The 16,218-nt window shown below is 40.4% G+C and overlaps 1 protein-coding gene across 2 annotated transcripts in view; it reads left to right on the top strand.

The window, feature by feature from the left end:
- Positions 1-722: 722 nt before the first annotated feature.
- CSTPP1 (centriolar satellite-associated tubulin polyglutamylase complex regulator 1) overlaps positions 723-16,218 on the top strand; it is a 156,194-nt gene continuing 140,698 nt past the window's right edge. Inside the window, exon 1 of one of the 2 annotated variants that reach the window (XM_024558873.3) lies at positions 723-849. In XM_024558873.3, the coding sequence (XP_024414641.2) occupies positions 801-849 (49 nt within the window). In that variant the 5' untranslated portion in view covers positions 723-800. Of the gene's footprint in view, positions 850-7,951; positions 8,127-16,218 lie in introns of those variants that run through there. The other variant, XM_053924201.2, reaches the window with a different exon arrangement.

Below are 16,218 nucleotides of genomic sequence, written 5' to 3'. Positions count from 1 at the left end.
TTGTTGGGAGTGAAGGGGAGCAAAATGAGAACTGCCTGGACCTCTGGAAACTTAAAAACCAATGAATGTCCTTCCCTCTTAAAGAAGTAAGCAATTAGGCATATGAGGAAAAAAAAATCCAATAGGTGGTTTGTGCACGTCATCCCCTCCGGAAGTGAAGTGTCTTGGTAGGAAAAAAGAAAAACACTTGGGAAGTGTACCAAACAGTAAGGAATAGGAGTAAAATGAGGGACTAAAGAGAGGAACTTGAGAGGAAATGTCAATGAACTCTTAGAGGATATAACGAGCACCTTCTGTGCTTCCAGCCTTCGTATAGCAGCCAAGATACACGCACGTGAAAGCACTTTGCAGCAATTGAAGATAGTAAATAATAAAGAGATAAAAATAGGTAATGGGATATTAAGTCTTTATGGGAATTTAGGGGTGGGAGCTATTGTGAGCCATTAAAACCACTGCATAAGGCAGGAATAGTTATAAAATTCAGAAATTGAGCATATGGGACCTGGCAATAATTCTTCGAAGCCGGGAAATACGATAATTCAAAAGAGTTCTCCACTCAAATTCTTCTAAAACCACCTCCTCAACCAGTCGTGAGTCCTAGAGAAGCTTCGACCACCGCGAAGCAGCCCACCCGGAACTGATGTGGCCAGCTAGGCGTTGCCAGACGGAAAGCGTTTGAGGGACACCCCCTCCGCCGCCCGCCTCTACTCCGGCTGCCTAGGTGGCCATGGCAACGGAGGGAGCCGGCGACCTGGGTTCCGGAAGCCGGAGAGCTAGAGCTTGGAAGCTACCCCAGTCAAATGATGCTGAGTCCGGAGCGCCTAGCCCTACCGGACTACGAGTATCTGGGTAGGAGCCTCGGGGATGAAAAGAAGAGCAGACGAATTAGGCGATGTGGCGGGGGCGGGGTGTGGGTGGGGCCGGCCGCAGTGGGATGGGGAGGAGCGGGGAAGGGGGCGCGTTCTGGGTCCTGAGCCTGTGAGGCCGCTGGAGGCGGACCACAGCACCTGGGGAGTAAGGAATGTATGCGGTGCTAGGGCTGCAGCGCAGGCCGTGAGTATTGTGTTCAAAGTGGGATAGGCTGGAGTTGCGAATTTGGGGCCCTTTTGGGGTAGTGGAGTAACCTTGAAACCTGAAGTGCCAAATCAGTCATTCTGTGAATAACCATTTTACCATTTTAGCAACAACTGACAATTCTGAGCGTTTCTTTTTCCTTAGGCTCTGCGCTAACATTTTACATACATTCCTTATTGAATCGCCACAACAGCCCTAGGAGGAATTACTGTGCTTTTCTTCCATTTTGCAGTCGGGGAAACTGAGGCCGAAGAGGTAGCTTGCACCAAGGACGCCACACAGCTAAGAAATAGTAGAGCTGCGATCAGAACCTCATTTGCCCACTCCAAAACCTAAGTAGCTAGTACTTTACTGAGCACCTGTAGTGTGTAAGGTATTTATTGGATGAAAACAGAATATATGCACACGAATATTTAAGTATTCATAGACTTTATTTTTTAGAGCAATTTCAAGAAAACTGGGAAGATATTATACAGAGGTCCCACATTCTCCCGCACTCAGAGTTTCCCGTGTTATTAACATCTGGCATTAGTGTAGTACATTTGTCGTAATCGATGAACAAATGTTGATACATTATTACTAACTAAAGTCCTTAGTTTACATTAGGCTTCAGTCTTTGTGTTGTCAGTTCTATGGGTTTTAATAAATGCATAAGGTCCTGTAACTGCCATTATAGTATCATGCAGAATAGTTTCACTGCCCTAAAAATTCAGTGTTCTACCTATTCATCCTTACCCCAGCCACTAATCTCTTTGTTGTCTTTAAAGTTTTACTTTTCCAGAATGTCATGGAGTTGGAGCCAGACAGTAAAGTGGCTTCTTTCACTATGCAATATGCGTTTAAGTTCCCTGAATGTCTTTTCCTGGCTTGATAGTTCATTTCTTTTTATCACGGAATAACATCAGTTGTTTAAATGTACTATACACGGTTTTAATGAAAACCAGTTCTAGTTTGAATTTTTGTATTGGGAATATGGAAACTGGATTTAAAAATATAAAGTTTATAGTGAAAAGCCTCCTCCCACCCCTTCCCCCTCATCTGCCAGTTCTCCTCCGTAATCAGCCCCTTACCAGTAACCACTATTATTGGCTTCCTGTATATCCTTCCAGAGTTTATTTTATTGTGTACACAAGGGTTAATACAGTGCATACTTTTTTCATTTAATGGATCTCAGAGAAACTTCTTTATTAGTAGAGTGATTCCTCATTTTTAAATTTTTTAGCTGCATAGTATTTCAATAGTTTATTTAACCAATTCTCTATTGGTAGACAGTAAGTAGTTATTAGCCTTTTGCTATTACTAAAAATACTGCCCTGAATAACCTGCAATTTTGTTACTTTGGTAGATCTGCAAGGATCAATTCCTCAAAGTAGAATTGGCAGGTCAGGACTATATGCAGTTTTCTTTTATTCCTCACCTGAGGACATGCCCACTGATTTTAGAGAGAGTGGAAGGTGGGGAGAGAAACATGGATGTGAGAGAGAAACATCCATCAGTTGCTTCTGGTAGGCACCTGGACCAGGGACAGAGCCTGCAACTCAGGCATGTGTCCTGACCGGGAATTGAACCCTCGACCATTTAGTTCACCTGACGACACTCCAACTGAGCCACACTGGCCTGGGCAGGGGTATATGCATTTTAAATATTGGTAGATGTTGCCAAATTGCCCTTCCTAGGGGTTTACCAGCAATATATGAGCATGCCTGTTCCTCCACAGTCTTTCCAATAAAATATGTCAAGCTTTTGGGTATTTTCAACCTATTAAGTGACAGATAGTCCCAGGGAGATTTAATATGCATTTCTTTTATGAAATTGAGCATCTTTTCACCAAGTTTAAGTATTTGGTATTTCAAAGGCATATGTGTGTGTGTGTGTGTGTGTGTGTGTGTGTGTGTGTATATATATATATATATATAGAGAGAGAGAGAGAGAGAGAGAGAGAGAGGGAGAGAGAGAGAGAGAAAGATTGTGATTAGCCAAAAGGGCATAGTTATGTCACAGATGTTTTTATCCAATGAATAATGACATCAGTGTCTAGCAATACCTAGACTTTTGCTAAGGATTTTACATATTTTATCTTATTTATCCAGTAGTTAATGAATCTATGAAATATTTGAAGCTCCTAGTCCATTATTCATTTTCTTGGGTGTTTGCCATTTAAATTATGTCTCAAAGGCTTGGCATATTTAATATACTGGCGCTTTGGTGAGTAGAAGTTGGTGGTCCCTCTACAAGTGACTTTTTTAGGAAGACTAATTCAGTGGCAGTGTTGTTAATGAATCTACAAACAAAGTCTCAGGTGGGTTGAAAAAGCTTCAGTGTCCAACTATCTACCTCATGTTTGAACAAGTGCTCCTCAGGGCTCTATGACATTTAAGTGTCTTAACTCCCTGTCTTAATCACCATCTGGACATTTATACCGCCCTAAGCAGGGTCATACTACTCGCTGGCTTCCTCATGGTTCGTCCAACCATATAACTTTGTTGAAATGCATTTGTCTTCGGTTGAGAACAACCCCTGCCCATACAATTTGTCTGTTTTAGAGGCATGCTGCTTTGAAGCATTCACCCTTAGTTTAATGACTACTCCCTATGGATTAATTTAATAAAATATTGCCTGTGGGGGTTTTTTGTTTTTGTTTTCATTCTTTTTCCTTTTAAAAAAAATTATAAAGTCACTTACATGCATAGGCCTACAGAAGAAAATACATACAGAGAAAAGAAAATTGCAGAGACTGGAAAGCTCTAAGCATTCAGTCAAACAAAAGCCAAAGCTGAGTACCCCTCGGTAAGGTGTAGGGACCTCTTTTGAGTATTCTGGTGTAAATCACAGGGATACCTATTCAATGAATATCTATAGACTTCTCCTTCTACCTGTTATCCAGGGCTTATATTTTGCCTTTTCAACTATTAGTGAAGAAAACAATTTCTCATAATGTTCAGAAAACTGATCCATTCCCTAGTGACTTTGTGGATTAGGAACCTAATCCCAGAATGATTTAGGATAGCAATTTTCAACTGGTGTGCAGCAAGAATTTTTAGAACATGCAATGCCTGACTATTTAGTCAGGGGCACTGACCTCTTTTCCCTTTAGATTGTCAAAAAAAGAAAATGACAACAGCCAACACAGCAATAGCTGTATGGTGTGAATGCCCTTTCTTGAACCATAAATATATAGGTCATATAATAGAGTTGCATCTTATTGGTCACATCACATAATAAGGTTGCATCTGATTGGTTAATTTTTGGTACCAGATAAATGCAAGTATAGACACCTGATTTTTTTAAAAATTAACGAATGAAACTGGAATGAAAAGTGCAGGTGATTACAATGACTTTTTCTTTGTAAACCAATAAAAAATTACACCTATTTTTTTTGTCAGGCAAGAAAATATTTGTTCAGTATGCCTCAGAATTTTAGTAATTAGCTCATGTGTGCCTGAGATGAAAAAAGGTTGAATATCACTGGCTTAGGATCTTAAGATCATCACTGTAGAATCAGCTCGATGATGTTTTTGCCTGCAACCATCAGAATACAGTGAGAGAAATTGTGTTAATGCCCAGGCCTGAACAGAGAGATGAGAGGCTGGCAAGGAGATGAAATGAGTATAGAACCCTTGAAAGATTTCCAGCCTTTTGCATACTTATTGGGAGCTTCTGCCAGAAGCTGAGGTGTGGCTGTGTATCTGATTGGGTGTGGAGAGCTCTCTGGAGCCGAAGGGCAGCCTGTTCTGGTCCCAGCTGTACAAAACACCACCTACGTGCTGACCCAAGTTTAAGCACGAGGGTGTGAGGTTTGTTTTTTACCCCACCTAATTTGGTGGGGTGCATGCTTTCACCTATGCTCTACGTTGCCTCTTCTGTTCCCAGGGAAACTGCTTATTCTCACTAGGGTTGGTAGTGGGTTGGCATAATAGATAACTTGGAAATCAGAGATGGTCTTTCTCCCTTGTAGGCTATACTTTCAGAGGAGTCACAATAAATTGAGCACTTCACATATGCTTAGCATTGTGCTGTATCTTATTCAATCTTCCCAACCACAGGTAGTAGTATGTATTATTATTAATCCCATTTAGTAGTTATGAATGTCATCTCACTTTGCAGAGAAGGAAACTGAGGCTTAGAAAGGCTAATTGATTTCTACAAAGTCCCATAGGTGATTAAGCATAGCAAAGCAGGGAGGCAAACTCAGGTTTGTTGGATTCCATAGTCTGTTTTTTGCTCTCTACCACGGGATAAAAACAAACAAACCAAAACACTTATTTCCTGCAAAGAGCAGTGATCCTTGCTTCCCTCTTAGGATGGAGTTTATTAGTTGCAAATAAGTTTCCTGAAAACAGGAATTGTATCTTACTCATCTTGTACACCTACCTGCCTTTCACAATGTAAACACTTAATATATACGTACTCATATATGTTAAATTGAATGTGAATAATCTGGCATTAGGGTACCCCATGTGTGAATAGCCAGCAACAACAACTAAGATTTATTAAGCATTTACTATGTACCAGGTAACATTTTAGGTGTTTTACATATATTACTGCACATAAAGATAGTTTCAATGGTTATCTCCAGTTCACAGACGAGGAAACTGCAATACAAAGATATTAAATATCAGGCTAGTAAATCATGAAGGAATAATTCTAACCCAGCAGTCTGACTCCAGAGTTTACTCCATGCTATAAATTGTTAAACTCCATGCTATAAATATCTTAGGCAACTCCAAAAACGAGGCTCCAACTATTGCCTAGATCTATACATGGGTCCTGGAGTCAGTTCAGCAGGCTCCCAGGGCTTAATTTAACATTTCTGCCAGGAGGGGGCATCCTAGGAACCAGGATGGATCAGGAAATGGTAAAATTTCAGTTTCTTCTTGCCACTGGACTGCTGTCCTAGAGGCAGGCAATGAGGAAAATAACTTCTAAAGAAACCATTTGGTAGAGTTTTATTGACAATACTCTATGTACTTTGAGCTGTGTGACCTTAAAGAAGTTACTCAACCTCTCTGTGCCTTAGTTTTCTTATCTGCAAAATGTAGATAATAGTAGTATTGCACTTAACTCATACATGTAAACTTTTAGATCAGTGCCCAGCTGCTAAATTGGGTCTAAATTGTGAAAAGAGGGTGTACAAAATGAGTAAAAGACCTTTCTTTTTAGAGCACCAGGGTAGGTGCTCAATAAATATTAGCTAATGTCATTATTACTATACTCTTGTAAAAATATGTAACATATGTATGTGGCAGCCATGAAAATGTGCCTCTGTGATCTCCTACTTTGGGGAGGGTAATTGACTCCCAACCTCTGCTCTGAATCCAACTCCTTGTTCGCCCTGAGGTCACACTTCCTTCCCGGCTACTCGAAGCCAGTGATTGAGTGGGACAGTTCCACCTCTAGATGTGTGACTCTTCCTATGACGATTTTGGCTTGAAGACTCCCGCTGCACTGCAGTCTATTTCTTTCCCTTTCTTCTCTCTCTTTCTCTCTCAAGCTCTGTCTCTTTCCCCCACTCCTTTACAAGGGTCAACCCTAAGCTGTCCTAGCTTCCTCTGGCTTTCTCCCCTTTTTCCCCATGGGCGTTTCCCCCAGTTTATCTCTTGCAAGTCTGTTCCTGTCTTGGTGTCTGTTACACCAACTTCCTAAATCTTTGGAAACTAGGTCACTTAAAAATAGTAATGAACATACAATTTCATATTCACAAAATCATCTCTGTCCTTCCCCTTCCTTCCCCTCCCTCCCTCCATCCCTCCCTCTCTTCCTTCCCTCCTTCCCTGGACCCTCTCTATATAATGCAAGGCAAGAATATAAAGGTCCCTTCCCCCAGGCAACTTACACTGTAGATGGGAGATGGGACGCATTCACAGATGATTGTGACACGAAGTGACAGTGCAGGCAGTGCTGTTCCCGAGTGGGAGAGCCGTGCTTTCTCCGGGTGATCAGCAGCTTTGCAGTCCTGGCAGGGGCAGCAGTTCCCTGGGGGCCCGGTTCTGGGACGTGCCTTCGGGAGTTGTTCCCGGACCTTCAGACTCTGTTTCTTCCACCTTTTCAGGGAGTCTGGGAGCTATTTAATTAAATGAAATATCCTTTTGTCGGGAAAAAAGAGAAATAGCAAGTGACTTCTAAGATGTGTTGTTCCCGACCCTCACCCACCCCCATTTCTCCAAGGTAACTAAATTGCAGGTTATTTCAGGGTTATTCTAGGTCTTTAAAATATTTCTGTAATTTTTTTTTACCTTGCTTATCATTTATATATTAAAGTAATATTAAAATCTTTCTTCCAAATGTTGTCCAAAAGTTGGGGATCACTTTGATATACATAAATATTATGTTTGCTAATTAAGTAATCTTAGAAGGCTGAGTAGGTAATTAAAGTTTTAAAAAGTAATAATAGTAGCTCAGAAGAGACAAATGGTCCATTAGCTTATCCCTAGTTCATCATCCTATTTATGTCCTATCTGGTTAATCTATTTGTTTACTTGGTTATTGCCTGTTTCTTACCTGAATGGGAAACCATAAGGGTAGGCTTATTCTCTCAGTGTCTCCAAAATCTAGTTCAGTGCTTGGCCCAAGTTAAATGAATGATCTGCTTTAAGTAGCAGAATAAAAAAAAATTTTTTAACTGGGAGAAAGAAATTCAGTTCTATCATATGAGACACTAGAATTTCCACCCCCCTTTCCATGCATGAAAAAAAGGGATGACCGATTAAAATCTACCCTGGATCCTTCTGGGGTTTGGAGGGATTTTTAGCCTACTTTATTAAAGCTGGGACAGTGACACAAGGAAGGGCTTAGGTAGTAAGAAGCAATAGGACAGAGCCTAGGCGGGGCTGCTTTGGCTCACTGGAAAGTCAGAGCAAAGAGGCCTTGGCGGCAGGTTCGGGGGGTCAGCCTGGATGAGCTGCTGCCGCCCGTGGCTCCTCTGGTTGCAAGTCTCGTGGGGACCCTCAGAGTTTAGGAGAGGCACACCTGAGAAGGAAGAAAGGCTTGGGCGTGTTCCCGAGAGGGAGAGCACACCTGGATCCTTCTGGTTTTAAGCTCTGATTGTATCTAAGGTTAGTTTCTTGATTACCATAGTTTCTATGTTTTGGTTACACAACAGTTTTTAAAAGTGCATTTTTTAAATGGTACTTTAAGAAGGGAGGAAATTTTATGCAGTTTGGGGGCAGCTCCATGAGATTTCGTCCTTCACCTGGGCAGAGTGATGTGCTTTAAGGCCGGAATTGTCCTGGTAAACGAGTCCCCGGGTCCCCTGTGTTGGGACCACTGTTGCACTCCTGCCCCAGGGGCCTTAGGACAGCTCATTCCATGACTGGAATTTCAGGTCAAAACACATTTCTCTGAACAGAATTTTAATGATTTGTCAAAGAGAGGAGGGTTTTTCCCAAACACATCTGATTTACCAGATTACTAATCCCATTAGCTATGTTTTCTTTTAAGCACCTTACTTTAAACAAAACAATTACTGCTGAAATCATCAAATGTATTTTTCATAAAAGCTTTTGACTAAGTTTTGTTTGATTAGCAGGAATGCAGTAAAAGTAAATATTGTTTGAGAAGGTACTTTCAGAGCCCTTTCTTTTTCTTCATTGAATTAGCTTTTTAAAGCACAATTCTTTGGAAACAGTAGAGCCTTTTCCCAGCTGTCCTATTATTGTGTAGCTCAAGGTTTTGTTAATACTATTATCTAGCCCTGAGATTACAGGTAATTGTGATAAAGCACAAGCTTCAGTTTCTGTAATCTCAGACAGAAATCTGTTTGTGCCCCAGGCCTTCATGTCAGGTGTTTGTTAGACTCAGACTTCTCTCACCTGGGATAGCCCCACTGACCCCCAGTAAACAGGTGTGGGGCAGGGATAGGGCTGCATTAGGGCTGTTGCTTTCCTTAGGGAAAAAAAACCAACAAAAACATGTGGCAGAAGTCCTGTGGCCAACTTACATACCGTGTGCACAAATGGGAAAATTATGTATTTTAAAATAGGCGTGTTTGAAACAATAACACTTTTGAATGTGACTGAGGGCCACCTGTCTTTGGCTTTGCCTGTCTCATGGAGAGGCTGCCAGAACCACTCTGCTGCACGGTTCTCATGCCCCAAAGTCCTGCAGATTGACGCGTAAGTAGCCGACACACAAAGCAGCTCAGCCCATTAAGAAAGTGAGTTTGGGCTCGCGGACTGGCCTCCTTTCTCTCTGTGTGGAGTTCCTTCCAGCTTCCGTTCTGTCCCATCTTAGTTTTTCAGAAAGGGAAGATTAAATGTGTCTGCTGTTTCAGCATGTTAACTGCACAGGCAACATGAGGCCAGCACTCAGGCCACTGTTCAGCCTGTCATAGGGAAGGAATTGCCTTTCAGGGGAGATTATAATCGTGTATGTAGCCACACAAGTGCACATTCTGCCGGGAGGAAAATGCATAGAAGAGGAGGCCGCATGCTGCCACTCAGGCCTCTTTGTGGAGGGCTGCCTAAGAAGCCCTTACTGGCATAGTCAACTCTTTTGGGTTTAATGAGTCACGTTTTTGTGATGCCTACTTCAAGAAAAGAAGAAAAAGAAATGCACTCTTCCTCAAGTGATTTGCTTTGATTGGCCCTGCAGCTTTGTCTGAGAGTTTTGTGCATTCCTGATGACATCATTTACAATGCTGGTGCACAGACAGTAAACAAAAAAATAATGTAGCTGTCAGGTGTCCAGACAAAACTTTAATAGTCCAATTTAGAAAAATGATAGTAAACTCTATAAACAATGAGCACATGAGCTCAAACAACAAGCACGGTCCCAGTCCTTCTTGGAGTGTGATGCGTTGGAAGATGGCTGTAGAGAAAACTGGCAGCTTGGCCACTTGGAACTGTGTGCAGTTCAGACTTCAGTTCACGGTCTGGTGTTAATGCTAAGCAGTATGTTCTAGTTACTGGGTAAAACACAGGTTACCATGTGAGTAAGTCGTTAAGCTCCCAGCATTTCCCCTTTTAGAAAGGAAAAGGTAGTGTTGCCACCTACCTCACAGGAATGTTAGAAGATTGAAAAGATAAGCATGCGGAGCTCTTATAAGGAAGGTGCTTTGTAAATAGATAATACTATTATTATTTTCCTTGACCAAATTTTCCCAGCAAATGGAGTTCATAAAAGCTACCTCCCAGGGGGTTGAGAGGATGAAATAATTAAGATATGTCAAGTATTTTAAAGCAAACTATTTAATAAATCTAAAGTTGATCTTTCCAGATAGTCCGTAAATCACCAAATCTGACGTTCAGACACATGACTCACTCACAGAGTCTTACACGTGCAGTGGTCCGTCTTTTGCCTGGTCTTCAAGGGTGGGCACGGTAGGGAAGGGTGAATACATGGTAGTTAGCAGCAAATCGATCTTTAGGGGGAATGGCCCTGCCTTTTTTCTCTTCAAGGTTATGCCTACAAATAGCCACGGGAGTCTTGCTAATCTTTGTTGGCATGTCTAGACAGAGGGACTGTTCTGACCTTTGCTCTTCCTTAAATATTTGTTTTGGATCTCATATTTCTAAAAGAGAAACAAAGTTAAGGAAGAGAAGTGCTTGATTTGTCTCACAATGTGAACTTTTTCTTATCCTATCCCCTAGCAGTTAAGAGAAAATAACTGTTGTTGAGGGACTTGGCATTGGTTCTCCAGCTGAAAGTCCTTAAACTCAGCCAAGTAGTAAGAACAACTTAGGTTGTTATCTTTAGAGGGGAAGGGATACCATAAAATCATTTGTATTTTTAAATGACAAAATTATCACCAATACCTCTTCTTCCATTTTGTTTGTATTTTCAGGTAATTCTTTAATTTCAGAATTTCTCCTTTTGATTTCAGGTATAGTAGTTTTTGGGTAATTTTACTTCCCAGTTTTCATCTTCTCTTAGTTGACATAAAGTGGGGAACACCATTTAGATTCTAAATCCTTAGGAGGAGATAATTTCTCTTATTTTTTGAAATACAGAGATACAGTCATATTCTAGCTTCTAAACAGTATAGCCCCCCAAATTCTCTTAAGTGAGAAATGTACTAGAGTAGATGTTCTTGGTATGCCAGCTAGAGTCATTCTTGAATCCAAAACTGGAGGTAGACAGCAATCTCATTCAGTCCTCACAAGAGATCTGCTACGTAGGAACCAGGCTAATCCTGACCTTCCCTTGAGAAAACAGTGATTTAGGTTATGGAACTTGCCCAAGATCACTGAGCTAGTAGCTGCGGAGGTGAAGCTTGATGAAGTTTATCTGACTCTAAAGTCTGAGTTGTTCGCTACTTTGCTTTCTTTTAGGTCCTGTTATTTCTATAGGCCCTCTTTTCTATTCAGTTCAATAAGGATAAAGTGTCAGAACTTAGTATTTTAACAGATATTTCTACAGAACGTGTGATATATTCCCTAGATTCTTTGGTATAATATATAGAACCTAATATAACATTTTCTTGATGATGTGGTTTCATTATTTTAAACATCATTTATTATATTGTGCTATAGATTTGTTATCCCATGGACTCGTAAGGATGGATGTCAGGAGCTCAGAGAACTTAAGTCCCGTATTTTGCCATGTATAATGCACACCCACATTTTGGGCCCAAACTTTCAGGAAAAAAAACTTTTGTTTTAATTTTTTAATTCAATTTTTTATTTATATTTAGAAACAAAGCCAATTATCATATTCCTGGGTATTATTTTCTTTTTAAAAAGATTTTATTTATTTATTTTTAGAGAGAGGGGAAGGGAGGGAGAAAGAGAGGGAGAGAAACATCACTGTATGGTTGCCTCTCACATGTCCCCTACCGGGGACCTGGCCCACAACCCAGGCATGTGCCCTGACTTGGAATCAAATCAGCGATCCTTTGGCTCACAGGCCGGCACTCAATCCACTGAACCACACCAGCCAGGGCTCCTGGGTATTATTTTGCATACAGATATCTTTATTACTTTCTAGAGTTACACTTTTAACACATAAGCATAAATAAAAGAATTAAAAACATTTATATAGATATGGAATTAGTACTACCCATGTATAATGCGCATCCTTATTTTTCCCTCAAACATTTGGGCAAAAATGTGTGCATTATACATGACAGGATACACTGATTTTCCAGTTAGTGGAGCTAAGATTTGACTCTAGTTCTTCTGATTCCAAATTCAATGGTTTGGGTGCTACTCAGTAAATGTTAGTTAAATATAGGTATAATAACTTTCTAGGTATTAATTAATGATGTTTTCCCCTATGCACAAATCTCCTGTCTGCATTGTGATGTTTCCTGCTGGGTCAGTAAACTTGTTGAGGTATACTGAGGTTTTATACTTCAGGTGGTTTTGTGCCCTGATCTCTCAGGGTATTAGTTAGGGTGATGGCTGAGCTGCTCTTACAAAAAGAACCCCCCACCCCCTGCCAAGAAATGGCTCATACCAGAGAACTTTCTTTCTTTCTAACTTAAACCAAGTCCAGGATGTAGAAGGCAGGATCTTCTCTAGGAAGCCCTCATAGGATTTCAGGCTAGCAGGACAGCCATGCCATTTGAAACATGTGGTTTCTGAGGGTGCCTCAGTGGTAGCCATTTCCACTGTTTTAGCAGAAAGGAAAAGCAGAAGGACTGAATCCAGGGCAAAAACCTTTTACGCATGTGAGGCAGAATTCGTAAACATCACTGGTGCTCACATTTCATGAGTAAGAACTCAATATAAGGTCCCTGCTAATTGCAAAGGAGCCTGGGGATTAGAGTCTTAACTAGACAATCATGGGTGCAAGAAGAAAAGGAGCGTAGATGGCGGGGAGGTGCACACAGTAATCCGCCACACCTAGTATGTACAGTGGAGATGTCTCTCCCGCTCCAGGTGAGATGTATTGTTGGTGGCTGGTTGTACTTATTCATAGGCAAAGCGGGGACATGCCAGTGGGTGTGGGGGGTGTGGGGCTTGTCCTATAATGGATTTAATGCTCTTATATCCCCTAACTTCTCTTCCTCCTAGCCTTCTGATAAAATTATGATTTCTGGTTAAGTCAGTACTCAGTGTTTATTATGACTATGGAAATGATATATATTTTTTAGCTAAGTAGTATACTATGATTACATTTTCCCTTTTTTACAATTTTTACAAACTTTTCCCCCTACAGTTAATAATTGCCTTGTCTTTTGCTTGGTTAGTTTTCTGTGAACTTATCTCTAATTTACGTTTAAACTCTACAAACAAAAGGTCAGTTTATGTAAACACCTCAAGTGTTCTCTAAATTGCAATTTATCTTCTTCAAGGTAAGTCTCCTGGAGTACTCCTGCACCTGTTTGGTCTTCCCACTCTAATCTGGCCTGGTTGCTCTCTAAACCCTTTATCCTTATCATGGACATTACTTGTCTCTGTCAAGTTACATTCCATATTTCTTGAAACTTATGTATTTCTTTTTCCTTTCGCTCTTTTTTTGTCTTTAGGTTTTATCTGCCAGTAGCTTTTAGAGAAAGGGTGAATGGAAAATAAAAATTGAGGGCCCCATCTGTGGCTCAGTTGGTTGGGCATCATCCCACACAGCGAAAGATTGCCAGTTCTCCTCCTGGTGGGGCAGGACACGTGCCTGGGTTGCAGGTTCAGGTCCCGGTCAGGGTGCATACGGAAGGCAGCTGACTGATGTTTTTCTCTCACATTGGTCTTTCCTTCCCTGTCTTTCTCCCTCCCTTCCCCCTTCTCTAAAACCCCAAAATAAATAAAATAAGATAAACTTTGAGGGATCTTGTGTCTCTGACAATACCTTTATACATACTTGATTGATATTTTGTGTAGGTATAAAATTCTATGTTGGAGATAATTTTCCCTTTGAATTTTTGAGGCATTTCTCCATTATCGTTCAGCTTTCCATATGGCTGTTGAAAAGTCTAATGCCATGCTGGTTTGTGATCTTTAACAAGATGCCCATTGTCTTGAGACCCTTTCAATGTGGAAATTCATATCTTTCAGTTCTGAAGTTTTCTCGAATTATATGTTTGGTATTTTCTCATGTCTGTCTCTGGAACTGTTGTTACTTAGACATTATACTTTATGAATTCATCCTTTAATTTTCTTTCTCTTTTTCATATTTTTTGGTTGTAATTTCTGTATTTTTCAACCTTTCCAATCCTGTTGAATTCTAAAAATGTCTACTATTGTATTTTAGATTTCTATTCATTATTTTTTTCTGAATTAACGAACAGAAGATTTTAGCTTGCCTTTCTGAGAATATTCATTGTGGCATTTCATTTCTTGTTTTGTGTTTTGTTTTTGCTTGTGTATATGCCTCCTGCATCTTTTCTTTTGAGTTTCTTTTGTTTGTTTATTAATTTTGATGTAGTTTTTAATGTAAGAAACTTTCCATAAGCTTTTGGAACTTCTTGAATGTCCGTTCAAGTGCTAAGTAGGGGAGGGTCTTACAAATAGGTATGTACACTTTAATGTAATCATCCTATTTTTAGTAGGTTATCTCTACCTTCCACTGTTCTTGGTGTTCCCAAATTCAGAGTCCTAATGATTCAGCTTCTTAATAGGGAATAAACCTTTCATGTTATATCTGGGTAGAGGAAGGGTAGTGACTTGGTGCTATACAAGGTTGGGGAGAGAAACTTGAAATAATAACTGCTTCTTATTGTAGACTTTTCACCCAACTATATTAATTAGCCTGGGTTACCACAACAAAAGATTACAGACTGTATGACTAAAACAATGGAAACCTATTTTCTCACAGTCCTGGAGGGTGCAGAGTTCAAGATCAAGGTCAATTCTGGTTTAGTTTCTGGTGATAGTCTCTCCCTGGTTTGCAGACAGTTACCTTTTCCCTATGTGTTTACATGGCCTCTTTTGGAGGGTGTGTGTGTGTGTGTGTGTGTGTGTGTGTGTGTGTGTGTGAGATCTCCCTCTAGTGTCTCTTATAATGATACTAATCCTATTGGATCAGGGCCCCACCCTTCTGACCTTGTTTAACCTTAAATTCTTTATTACTCCAAATACAGCCACACTGTGGGTTAGAGCTTCAACATATGAATTTGGGCAGATAGGAACACTGAGTTCATTACACAAGCCTTCTGTTTTATACCCATGCCTTCAGAGTTCAAATGTAGGTACTGGTACCTACATTTCCTAAGCCTTTCTGGTATTATGTAAGAGAGTGGCTTACTTCTTGTCATCTTTTCTTAATACAGACACTGCACTTAACTTTTTTTAGCTTCTTTTAGTTTACTACAATAGTTGTTAATTGTCTGATTTTCATCTTCCAAAAGTTCCTTAATGTCTCTGATATGCTGCCATCTTCAACTCTGTTTTTATGAGTCTGTGTCTTTTACTGGGGTATAATTAACATACTATAAAATCCACCCTCTTAAAGTATACAATTCAGCCCTGGTGGTGTGGCTCAGTTGGCTGGACCTTTGTCCCATAAATGAAAAGGTCGCGGGTTTGATTCCCAGTCATGACACATACCTAGGTTGCACATTCGGTCCCCGGATGGGGTGCATGCAAGAGGCAACTGATTGACGTTACTCTCTCACATCAGTGTTTCTCTCTCTCTCAATCTCTCTCTCCCCCTCCCCAACCCCCTTCCCTTTCCCTCTCTCTAAAATCAGTAAGCATGTCCTTGGATTAGGTTTAAAAAAGTGTATGCAATTCAGTATTTTTTAGTTTATTCACAAGATTGTACAACCACCAGCATGATTCCAGAACATTTTCATCACCCTCAAAAGAGAGCTCATACCAATTAGCAGTCACTCCCATTTCCCCCTACACCCAGCCCCTGGCTAGCACTAATCTACTTTCTGCCTCTATGGATTTGCTTCCTCTGGACATTTTATATAAACAGTTCTTGCCACAACAAGGGAATTGATAAATTGTAGTATATTCAACAATTGAATACTATGCTTTAGTGAGAATTAATGAACAACTACTCATAGCTATATGGATCAACCTCCCAAACATAACGTTGAATGAAAGAAGCCAGACACGAAGGACTGCATACTGTATGATTTAATATATATATCAAAAACAGGAAAGGCTAATGTATGTATTTAGCTTTGGGGTTGGGGGTTAGAGCTGGAAGGAGGTTCTGGGAGATTTTCTAGGGTACTGATTACAAGTGCCAATTCATACTTTTCTGTCTATTATATTTCAGTAGAAAGTTTTAAAAAATATATGGTAGGTAGCTTTTAAC

This window comes from Desmodus rotundus, chromosome 5, assembly GCF_022682495.2.
Source record: "Desmodus rotundus isolate HL8 chromosome 5, HLdesRot8A.1, whole genome shotgun sequence".
NCBI classification, from domain to species: Eukaryota; Metazoa; Chordata; class Mammalia; order Chiroptera; family Phyllostomidae; genus Desmodus; species Desmodus rotundus.
This window is presented reverse-complemented; position numbering and strand designations above follow the sequence as displayed.